This window comes from Rhinatrema bivittatum, chromosome 3 (genome assembly GCF_901001135.1).
Source record: "Rhinatrema bivittatum chromosome 3, aRhiBiv1.1, whole genome shotgun sequence".
Lineage (NCBI taxonomy): Eukaryota > Metazoa > Chordata > Amphibia > Gymnophiona > Rhinatrematidae > Rhinatrema > Rhinatrema bivittatum.
The window spans coordinates 561645240-561657694 of record NC_042617.1 but is presented as its reverse complement, the minus strand read 5'-3'; the positions used below and the strand labels follow the sequence as shown (position 1 = coordinate 561657694).

The window sequence follows — 12455 nt, the reverse complement described above, 5'->3', positions numbered from 1 at the left end:
GTAGCATACTCATGAGCAAAAACTACAAATTGGGTAATTCTATCCTTGATGTCAGAATTAGATTCCTCCAAAAATTGTATTAAATTTAAGGAATCCTTTTAACCTTATTCTCTCCATCTTCACATTTGTGTTGACTACCAACTTTAGCTTCCAGAAGATAGCAAGCTTTATCTATCTTAGGAACAGCCTCTTTAGAGAGTTTTAGAAAATCTGTTAAGTTTTCTAATCTCCAAAGAAGGAATCAAATGAGGAAAGTTAAGAAATCTCAAATATCTTAGAATAATTATCCATACTTTCAATCTTTGTGTAAGAGATGGTATTGTTAAATAATACTTTATTTATTTATTTAAGGTTTTTAATATACCGGCATTCATGATAAAATCACATGGTTTACATTAAAACAGTGGTGCATAGAAAGAAAAAAACAAACTGGAACTGTAGTGCGGAAGAAAGCAGTTACAAAAAACAGGGATGCTTAAACTGGGAGAGGAAGGAAAAAGAAAAGGTTAATAGCATTTTAAATATTTACAAAGAACAGTTAAATGAGCTGGTTGTGATATAGAACTTGAAGTTGAAGGACATTAGCTGGAGTCCGGGAAAGCTTGTTTCTTCACAAAAATAACAAATCTCAGTGTGAAAAAACTAACAAAAATCACCATGGTGCTATTCAATGCTTGCTGAAAATAAGATGAGATTCATTACACTGGTCTACGGTCTAAATGCTTCCAAAATGAATGTTTACTAAATCTGGGTCACTGTGAATGAAAATGATACTTAAAATTGTTGATTAGCTTTAGTTTTCAAGATATGTTACTGGGTCAGTATATACAATCTTCGACTTGGGAAATGCAGAGGATAAGTGAGTTTAGAAGGGAAAGGATCTCAAACTAAACCAGAAATGACGAATATACATCTTTGACTGAATGACTAGGTTTGCCTGGCAAGGAAAAGATGGCATGGAAAGACTTCCAGTCAGTGCTAAATTTTCTCAGAAACAAGGCAGACAACTACAAGGAGTTGGTGGGGAAACCTCAAGGCAAACAAAAGCCTTGGCTGCAACATTTCACTAAAGACTTTTTTTTTTTTTTTTTTTTTTACACTTGCATCTAGATTTTTTCCACCAACTGTGGAGCTGTGAGTAATGAGCATGGCGAGCGATTTCGCCAGGACATTGCAGCTACTATGAGGGCAAATGGAGCCCATCACTGCTTCCAACTATTGCTGGACAGTGACAGGAGATGTTTATTTTATTTAAAAATATTTCTAACCCATTCCCTCCAGTGTTCAGGGTGGGGTACATTAAAACAAAAAAAAACAAAAACACACATCATAAAAGTACTTCAAACGCACACTAAGACAGTTTGGCCTGTGAGTAGGCCTTGGTAAAATGCTGTGTAGAGAGGACTGGGCAAAAGTAATCATGTGTTGGACTGGTCGTAGAGCACTTCTTTAAAGGCATTACTAAAGATCTTGAGCACCTTTCTGAATTCTTTAGTCATCAATGTTGCAAAGGTATACAGGCATGGAGTTCCATAGGGTGGGGCCTGCAATGGAGATTGTCCTTTCCCTTTTGGAGTCAAGTCAGGCATATCTTGGAGAGGGGATCTCTAGGAAATGTTGGCTAGAGGAGCGATGCAACCAGCTGGGGGTGTATAATTTTAGTGTGGCATTAGATGAGGGGGAGGTGATGATATAGAGCAAATTGTGAATATTGGAAGCTATATAATATACAGTCGCTTTGAACAGAAACTACTCGTACAGTCTCTGAAAATATATGGCATGGTCAGCATCCCTATACATATGATGATCATACATATATAATGAATCTTATTTTTAGCAAACCTTGAGTGGTCGTTTAAAATTCACCATGGATTCAAAGTCAAAAGTGGAAAGAACCAAAGACTTGCAAAAACAATCAAGTAGAAGAGGAGGCAAGGACAACTGTTGAAGCACATACATAATTTTAAGAAAAGACTTGAATGCTCATTTACTTGTCCACACCAACAGTTCTTTAATATCCAACGTAGCATAGTCTTAAGAGCTGTGTCCCCCGACACATATGTGTTTCGCAACAGGCTGCATTGGGAAGGACAGTACACTCATAAGTAGACAATTCATATAAATGTTACGATACACCTGATGTAAACAACCTTAGTAGCTGAACATTCAACTTTTTCTATTTTCCTCATTTTACCAGTCTTCCTTTTGAAAAATTAATGCTAGAGCTGTAGATTTACTTAATACCTTTCCTCATTTACAGTATTTGCATGACTGCTGCAACATGTTCAAGATCCAAATTGCACATAGCTTCAGTTTCCAAAGATGTTCCATATTGTAATCTGAGAGCTCATGCCTACTTCTTATATTCTAATATATCCTTCCACTCTTCTCTTCAATTTTAGAATGCAAATAGATTTTCACAGCTGTTAGTATTAGCATAGTTCTCTCACCATTATTTTGCATGTAATAGAAGGGTATACCAGGTCCAGTTCTACAGACTGAAGAATCAAAATAGACTATAAAAATGCTGATGTTAATAAAAAAAAAACAAACCACCATCAATATATTTGCTAAAACCACCAAGAACTATAGTTCTTGTGTGTACTAGACACTGCAAACCAACACACCTGTTTTACCAAAACGAGACATCTCTTCGAAAAGCCAACACACAACCTGGGTGGAAAGTTACAGTGACACTGTTCAGAGTGCATACAATATGTCCACTGTGATATGGATGGCCACCAGTGACTATTCAAGACATCCTGCTGAAAAGGTATAAGAAATGAAACAAGACATACAAAATTTGGAGCTGCCACCCATCATGAATTAAGCATGGGTACAGACTGATCATCTGACCTCCCCCATCCACCTGATCTACCAGAAGCAGTTTGGCCAATTGCCTCATTTGCTAGAATAATAAACAGCAGAGCTTTGCTTTCTGTTTACACATCCCATCTCTAAAGATCCCTAGTGAATACAAAATATCTACACTTTTTTACTCATATAAATTGATTAGTGATGTAATTTGTAGTCAGTATCCATGAATTACTTGGTTTCATTTGCAAGTCTGATTGCAAATTTTGGCACTACCACAGAGCTAATTCCCCTCACAAAACTGGTAAGAGGTAGAGGTTTTTTTTTTTGTAGCAACAGATCAATCACATTTGGCCTTTCCAAGTGTGGTCTACTGGTCAGGGCATCGGACTGTGATTCAGAAGAAGTCTTGGAACAAGAGTTCAAGCTTCATCTCTGCACCTGGAACCTCAACTGAAGACTTGGCAGTCATCTTAATCTGATTTTCATGGTAAACATATCAAATTATGTGCCATTGACAGATAAGTCATTGAATGTTACTCCATGACCTGCTTCCACTATTTATACATCTTCAGAAGTGCAACTTAATATCAGATGCTCTGTAAAGTTTTTTGTTTTTTTTTTAATAATTTCAAATTTAAAAATCCTGGGCACCAGTACATCATGACACCTGGAAATTACCTCTTGTAACCCAAGATCTGTCAAATCTCACTGGTCCAGCAAAAAAGTTAACTATAAGACCCTTGTCTTTCTTCCCCCTACCTATCCCTCCAAATCCCTGACCGCTACATTCCATAGTCTTCGACTGTTGGCAAGAAGGGTGTAGTGATTCATAACAAGCAAACCTTCTCACAATTTGAATCACATGGAACAAAATAGTTTTGCAGAACTCTGAGCATTATGTATACAAACTATGAGACTGAACCCAACCGATGTAGGAGAATGAGATGGTATTGGGGAGGCAGTATCGGTAGGTAAGAGCATCAGGGGGTGCTGGGGGCATTAGTATGCGTTCTGACATCTACATTTTGAAGGCAGCATCTAGATCAGGAAAAAGATTTGTCCAGGCCTGACTGCAAAAATCTGGCATGTATAAGATGAGCAAATGACCTTGATACTTTATCCAGATCTACCTGCCCATTTCACATTGCTTATAGTTTCGTTTTAATGTCCAAGAATTAGGCTCAACTTATGCCTACTGTAAACAATTCTGACAAAAGTATTTTGGCTTTAAACAAAAAAAACTTTCAGGTAGCGGTGAAATTCATTCAGACCATTAGAAAGAGCACTGAAACCCAGTCAAACTCAATAAAGCAGACAAGAGTCACGTTATAATTCAAAGCTTACAGGTTCATCAAGTGATCTAACAGGAGTAACTATATCCCAGTAGCCAACAACGGTGTGTTAACTAATCTCTTAAAAAACGAAAGAACTTTCTGCTAAGTAGCTATAATTAAAAAAAAAAAAGTATAATATAGTTTCATTGCTATCCATTAGCACAATTGCGAATAGTTCATTTTTTATATTTGCTTTTATTTTTTGGAATTACATCTCAACTATTTTATTTTAAAGTAAACTTGTATTTTTTCTGTTGTGGTATATTAGACCGTTGTATTTTATTTAAACAGTTGTACTTTATTGTCAAATGGCAAAGTGCATTTTTATACAGTTAGGCACATGTCCTAAAACTACCTGCATCGAACATCCCAAACTATCAGTTTAATGATATATGCATTTTGCAATTTAGCTTGCAGAAAATCAAATTTAAGTGATTATGTCTAGACAATGTACATATAACAGAGCCTGTGTCGAGCTTTACACTTCGACTATCAATTATACCAATACCGCCATACTACCAGATTCAGCCCAGTGCAGTATTTTACAGAGAGAGTCTGCTATACTAATGAACAGCTCTCCTGAATAATGTCTTAAAATGCAAGTGGTTTTTAGTTTATTTCTTTTTATAGTAAGTGTATTTCATGCACACATCATACATGGACTATACTACTCTCGGGCTTTCCAGATTGATCCAGAGAACACTGAAGTGACTTGCTGCGTGCCTCTGCCAGCTGTCTATGCAAAGCAACAGAAATTTCAAACATTATATGTTTCTCCAAGTTCTGTCTCTGATCAACCAACAGGATCATGATTTAAGATTTCAATGCTAGCCAACAGGAAATCCAGTCCCTTTTAGGATAATTTCTTTAAATCAACTCAGTAAACTTAGGTTTTTGCCTCGAGGTGCAGCTAGTCTCCCGCTTCTGGGGTTACTCTGTACCCAAGCACAGTCTCCCCCTCTGCGACTTCAATGAGCAAGTCTAAAGGAACATGAGGTTTGTTATAACCGAAAGACGGGTTGCAGTTTGTAATGACTGCCAAAGGCTTCACCTCCGTGCTGCCTTCAGGACAAACCTTTGAAGGTTCTGGGTCGGAGGTGATGCTCTGCAGTTCAGTTTCAATAGTGTCAGAGTATGTGCCTTTGGCTTTCACATGGTCAGTGGGTGTGATATCTGGAGTCATTTCACCGCAGCTTCCTTCAATTCTCTCCTCTTCATTTTTCCCCGAGATCTCTAAAGACTTGTCTTTTTTTATGCATTCTCCCGCGTTAGGGATCGCCTGGACTTCCGCTGACTCTTCACTGTGCATCAGACTTTCATTCTCACTCACTGGCGTTACTGGCGCAGTTGAAATTAGCTTACAGGTGGAAGTTTGTTCTGATTCATTTGTAACATGTGGACTAAAATTCCTTACAACGGATACCTAGAAATGAAGCAAAAATTATATTTCAGTTGAACAATTAAGGAATTCACATAGGAAAACAATTCCATCTGCTCCCATCTCTCTTTAAAATCCAGATTCATAAGAATGTTTTGTAATGTGAAGCAGGAACTGTATTCCAGCTCCTGTTTTTCAGGCTGACCAAAGCACAGCATACTGCCTGCCTGTGTGTCAGAGGCACACAAACGCAATAACTACAGATTCTCAGGGGAGGACCAGTTGCTATACTGAAACCAAGTGACTGGTTAAAGAAAAGCACTACTACATAAATGTGAGAGGATGTGAGAGAACACCAAAAAGCAACAAACCATACGGGATGGGCAAGACCTTGAAGGATGAGAGGACGTTTATAAATTGAGTACAACCGGGAATGTAGCAGAAGCAAATAGAACATGCAGTTGAGAACCCAGTTATGTTATTTTTGACACAATATTCTAAATTAGCTCGTATCTAGCTGGCTAGAATGAGGGTGCTCTTTGTAAAATTAGCCAGCTAGTGCTGAACATCACTCTTCTACCGACTCAAACTTAAAGTCTTTTATTTGGATTACCTGCCTTTTTTGAATAAGAAATTTGACCAAGTCAGGGTACAATAAGTAAAGTGGCAGCATACATTAATAATAGCTTGACAAAGATTGAGGTGCATCAGAATAAATGACTAGACTTTACATCAATATTAATGACTGCCTGAGATAAATATAACTACGTTTATAAACACAGTAAACCTAACTTGAAACACTGTAAATATACAAGCATCTCAACCAAATGTGTCGTAGCAGCACATTCAGACACACAAATATGATGCACAGGCAGTTTATGGCAGTTAATTTAGTTCAATGCATGTGATGGAGTTTTGCACAGGCGGCCTGGAGGAAGAGCCAATCTGTAGCTTCTTTCCTGAAATGGGAAGAGTCATTCATTTGGAAGAGTTCTTCCAGGATGGAGTGTCATGTGCTGCCAAAATGGCCTTGCATGCAAGATTGTGCCCCATTGTGCCACTGCATTCTGTTCAGCTGCAGGGGTCACCCTAGAAAGCTTACCCTTTGTTTTTACTTGCCGTGCCTTTCCACAATGCGTCAAGGACCTACAGCTCTCCCCATCCCTATGTATGTGTATGTTGGGGGGTGGGAGAAGGGGGGAGGTGAGGAGGATAGTGTTGTAGGTGGCATGTATTGGGGAGTGAGTGACGTGGTAAGTGTCGGGGGTATGTGTATATAAATGGCTGCAGGCAACCGACATTGCTTTGGCTGGCACAACACAGGACACTTAACTCCTGGGTCTGAGGTGGAATACACTCACGTTTCTGGTGGCCATATTTATTGCCGTGCCTGTGTGGTAACATCTAGCCTCTAGCTGCTTCTACCACAATGGGTACAGCAATAGAATAACATTGGTCACAAGAAGTGAAAGTTTACTTTACCTCAGACAAAGGAAGGCGTTACATAAGAAAATTATTCCTTACCTGCTAATTTTCGTTCCTGTAGTACCATGGATCAGTCCAGACAGTGGGTTATGTCCCCAATCCAGCAGATGGAGTCAGTCAAAGCTTTGAGGGGGCGTCACCATGAGTGCTACTACCCCCTCTGCAGGAGTTCAGTATCGAGTATATCCAAGCCCGAGTAAACCAAGAACCCCCAAATTGGATCAAGTTTAAGGAACGGCAACAATCAGCCGTATGACCAAAGCGTGCCCGCCCCACCAACGAGTGGGAGGACCAAAGGTCAGCGTGTCAACCCCAAAACGGAACTGTGACAAACAGTGAAAAACTGAGAAATCGTTAGAGACAGAAAATACTACCGTCCCGTAGAGGAAAAACCAGTCGAGCAGGAGAAGGACCCAAATGCGGTGGGCGTCTGGACTGATCCATGGTACTACAGGAACGAAAATTAGCAGGTAAGGAATAATTTTCTTTTCCCTGTACGTACCTGGATCAGTCCAGACAGTGGGATGTACCCAAGCGTCCCTAAACCGGGTGGGGTCCTGCGAGACCCGCTCGTAGAACCTGCTCACCAAAGTGTCCAAAGACCGAGGAAGCGAGGTGAAGACGATAGTGTCTGGAGAACGTGTGTAACGACTTCCAGGTGGCCGCTCTACAGATTTCTTGCGAGGAGACCGAGCGGGTCTCCGCCCAAGAGGCCGCCTGAGAGCGTGTAGAATGCGCAACAATACTGGGCGGGGGAGTCCGCCCCACCCCAATGTAGGAAGCGGCAATGCCAGCCTTCAACCATCTGGCAATGGTCGTCTTCGAGGCCTGAGCTCCCTTCCGAGGGCCGGACCAGAGGACGAAGAGATGGTCAGAAGTCCGGAAATCATTCGTAGCCTCCAGATAGAGGCGCAGGGTGCGCTTGACGTCCAGAAGCCGGAGAGACCTTGGCTCCGAAGAGGAGAAGGAAGGAAGCTCCACCGTCTGATTCACATGGAACGCGGACACCACCTTCGGGAGAAAGGAGGGAACAGTGCGAATCGAAACCCCGGAATCCGAGAACCGGAGATAGGGTTCCCTGCACGACAGGGCCTGCAGCTCCGAGATGCGCCGAGCGGAGCAGATCGCCACCAGAAACACCGCCTTGAGAGTGAGATCCTTGATCGTCGCATTCCGCAGTGGTTCAAACGGAGGTCCCGACATGGCCCGTAGCACCAGGTTGAGACTCCAGGAGGGACAAGGATTCCGCACCGGCGGTCGCATGTGTTTGACACCCTTGAGAAAACGGAGAATATCCGGGTGTTGTAGCAGGGAACCCCCGTCCCGCAGGAGCGAGCCAAGGGCGGCCACCTGAACCCGGAGTGAGTTGTAGGCAAGCCCCTTGTCCACCCCTGCTTGCAGAAACAGAAGGATCTGAGGAACCGAAGCCTCAGAGGGACTCGTGTTCAGTCCGGCACACCACAGCTCGAACACCTTCCAGACTCGCACATAGGCTACCGACGTCGAAGTCTTTCGAGAACGCAGCAGCGTTGAGACTACCGCCTCCTGGTAGCCCCTGCGCCGGAGGCGGCGCCTCTCAAAAGCCAGGCCGCAAGACAGAAGAGTTCTGCCTGGTCGAAAAATACCGGGCCTTGGTGAAGGAGGCGGGGGAGATGTCCCAGACGGATGGGACCGTCGATCACCAGTTGGAGCAGGTCCGCAAACCAAGGTCGTCTTGGCCACTCCGGAGCGACGAAGATCACCGGTCCCTGGTGGACCTCTACGCGGCGGAGTAGTCTTCCCACCAGTGGCCATGGCGGGAACGCGTAAAGAAGAAGGTTGGCCGGCCACGGGAGTACGAGAGCGTCCACGCCCTCCGCTCCTCGCTCTCTCCGGCGGCTGAAGAACCGGGGAGCCTTGGTGTTGCTTGCGGACGCCATGAGATCGAGGTGGGGGGATCCCCACCGCCGAACGAGCAGCTGCATCGCCTCGTCGAGAGGGACCATTCCCCGGGGTCCAAGAGCTGACGGCTGAGGAAATCCGCCTGTACGTTGTCCACGCCCGCAATGTGCGAGGCCGCCAGGCGGGCCAGATGCCGCTCCGCCCACTGCATCAGCATCTCTGCTTCGAGCGCGACCTGCGGACTGCGGGTGCCGCCCTGTCGGTTGATATAGGCCACCGTCGTCGCATTGTCCGATAAGATCCTGACCTCCCGGTTCCGGAGGAGTGGCAGGAAGTGCTGGAGCGCTAATCTGACCGCTCTGGTCTCCAGTAGATTGATGGACCACTTCGATTCCTCCGCGGACCACGTCCCTTGCGTGGCGCTGCGGTCGCAGACCGCTCCCCATCCTACGAGACTGGCGTCGGTGGTTACCACGACCCAATTTGGCAGATCGAGAGACATGCCGCGGGCCAAATTTTCCGGATTCATCCACCAGGTCAGACTGTTCCTGGCAAACAGCGGCAGAGGAAGGAGCACCTGGTAGTCCTGCGAAAGCGGCTTCCAACGGGATAGAAGCGCTCTCTGTAGAGGCCTGAGGTGCGCAAATGCCCAAGGGACCATGTCGATGGTGGAACCCATCACCCCTAGGAGCTGCAGATAGTCCCAGGAGGTGGGAACCGATAATGCAGAAAACAGTTGTATGTGTTCCCGCAGGGCTTGCGCCTTGTCCTGACGTAGAAAAACCGCACCCAGACGGGTGTCGAAGGTCGCCCCCAGGAAATCCAAGCGCTGCGAGGGTACCAGGGAGCTCTTGGAAAAGTTCACCACCCATCCTAGGGACTGCAGAAACTCTATGACTCTGGCCACAGCCTCCTGTCCATGCCGAAAAGACTTCGCTCGAATGAGCCAATCGTCCAGGTAAGGATGAACTAGAATCCCCTCCTTCCGCAAGGCAGCCGCTACCACCACCATGATCTTAGTGAAAGTGCGCGGAGCCGTTGCCAGCCCAAACGGGAGAGCCACAAACTGGAAATGTTGATCCAGGATCTTGAACCGTAGAAGACAGTGATGCTCCCGGCAAATGGGGATGTGGAGGTAGGCCTCCGTCAGGTCCAAGGAGGCCAGGAATTCCCCGCGATGCACCGCCGCGATCACGGACCGCAGCGTTTCCATGCGGAACCGAACCACCCGGAGTGATTTGTTGACTTCCTTCAAGTCCAGAATGGGTCGGTAGGATCCGTCCTTCTTTGGCACCACGAAGTAGATGGAATAATGGCCCGAGCCCACCTCTCCGAAGGGCACGGGCGCAATGGCGCCAATCTCCCAAAGTCTGTCCAGGGTCAACTGTACCGCCTGTCGCTTGGTGTTCGAGCCGCAAGGGGAGAATATGAACCGTCCCTTTGGAGCGCGGACAAACTCCAACGCGTAACCTTGTCCGATGGTGTCCAAGACCCACTGATCCGAGGTGATCCGCGTCCACTCCTCGTAGAAGAACGCCAGTCGCCCCCCGATCCTGGGGACGGCGGAGTGGGCGAGCTGAACATCATTGCGAGGACTTGGGAGAGGGTTGTCCAGCTGCGGGAGCGGGACGCGCGGGGCGGCGCCCGCGAAAGGAGCGAGACCAGGGCTGAGACCTGGGGGCAGAGGGCCTGGCTGCCGCCGGTCTGTAGTTCCGGTAGCGCCGTTGCGCCCTGGCTCTGGTCCGAGAGGACGAGAACGCCCTGGTGGAGCGATACCTGTCTTCCGGCAGGCGATGAACCGCGTTTTCCCCCAGCGACTTGATGATTTGATCCAAATCCTCCCCGAACAGGAACTTGCCCCTGAATGGCAGGGAGCCCAGACTCGACTTGGAGGACGTGTCCGCCGCCCAGTTGCGGAGCCATAGGAGGCGACGTGCCGCTACCACCGAGGCCATGGAGCGGGCGAGGACCCGAAACAGGTCATAGGAGGCGTCAGCCCCATACGCAACCGCAGCTTCCAGTCTATCCGCCTGGGCGGCCTCCCCGGCCGGTAGGACCTGAGAGGTGAGCAGTTGTTGGACCCAGAGAAGGCTGGCCCGCTGTGCCAGCGAGCTACACATCACCACCCGCAACCCTACCGCGGAGACCTCGAAGACCCGCTTGAGGAAGACTTCCAACTTGCGATCTTGCGCGTCTCTTAAGGCCGCTCCCCCCGTCACTGGGATGGTTGTCCTCTTCGTGACCGCTGTCACCGCGGAGTCCACTTTAGGTACCTTGATGAGATCGAGAAAATCTTCAGGCAGCGGGTAGAGTCTCTCCATGGTCCGGCTGCCCTTAAAGGAAGCTTCCGGGGCATCCCACTCCCCGGTGAGAAGCTGAAGGAAAGACTCATGAATGGGGAAAGCCCGAGCCCTCGGCCTCCGGGCTGCCAAGACCGGATCCCCCTTCTTTGAGGAAGTGACCACAGCGGGCGCTACGGGCGCGGGCGGCTCCGGCGGTGGATCGAGGTCCAACTCCTTAATAACTTGTGGAAGTAGGTCATCCAGCTCTTCCCGCTGGAACAGACAGTGTGCGGATCATCACCTTCTGAAGTGGAGTCCCCTTGACCCGGATCCGCCGGGTCCAATCCAGGGGAACCTGGTCCTGTGCCCGCAGTCCCCGAGCCCCCCGGGAGCCGGGCGCGAGCGGGGGGTCCCCACACCCGCCGGAGCGGGGGGGGCCGGGGAAGGCAGCGAGGGCCACGGTATCTTGTTTGGAGGAGGTCCCGTGGGAGCCTCAAGGCTCTGCAGATATGCAGTGTGCAGCAAAAGGATAAACTCTGGGGAAAACCCCTGTCTACCCGAGGGGGGCTCCGAGGGGGGGGGGGCCCCGGGGAACCCTGCCCCTGCGGGCCTGTCTCCGGGTCAGATTCCGGAAGTAAGTGTGGTGGAGAATCTCCAGCATCCCCAGCCCCAAGCGCTGTCTGTTCCCCCTCAGGACGTGCAGAATGTAAGATGGCCGCCGTTCCCGCCAGGAATGGGGGAGGGGCCGGCCCCCGCCGCCCGGGCAAGCCTGTTAGACGAGGGAAATCGATGAGGCGCCGCGAGGTGCCTTCCCCTCCGGGGAGACACCTCGCACAGATGCCCTCCCTCGAAATCCGCGAGCCCGGCTCGCCGCAAGCAGAGCAGCACGCTGGCCGCGGCATCGGAGCTGTGAAGAAAACAGGCCCGGCAGGTAAAAAACCACCCGGCAGAGCCTCGGGGGGGGCCGAGAACGGGAGCGCCGCTGCGGGGGGGCCCGGACGGCCTGCACAACCCGCTGAGAACGAAACGGCACCGCGGGGGGGGGGCTTTCCTGGCCGCGCGACCCGCTGACGACGACCTCCCTGCCTGCCTCCGCAGCCCACGAGGAGCCGCGAAAATGGCCGCAGGCAAGAGAGAGAACGCGGAGAGGCCGGTCCTACTGGCCTCCGCGAGACCCTCCGTCGAAGCAAACTGCAGGGAAAGAAGCAAAACAACACTGCACTTACCCCGCTCGCAACGATAGAAGAAGGAGAGAGCAGACAAACACAGAGGGAAGCC

At 48.2% G+C, this 12455-nt stretch overlaps 1 protein-coding gene across 2 annotated transcripts in view; it reads right to left on the bottom strand.

Annotated features, from left to right (window-relative positions):
- Window positions 1-1061: 1061 nt before the first annotated feature.
- Window positions 1062-12455, bottom strand: part of IFNGR1 (interferon gamma receptor 1) — an 81893-nt gene continuing 70499 nt past the window's right edge. Inside the window, exon 8 of one of the 2 annotated variants that reach the window (XM_029596489.1) lies at window positions 1062-5574. In XM_029596489.1, the coding sequence (XP_029452349.1) occupies window positions 5062-5574 (513 nt within the window). In that variant the 3' untranslated portion in view covers window positions 1062-5061. The remainder of the gene's footprint in view (window positions 5575-12455) is intronic. The other variant, XM_029596490.1, reaches the window with a different exon arrangement.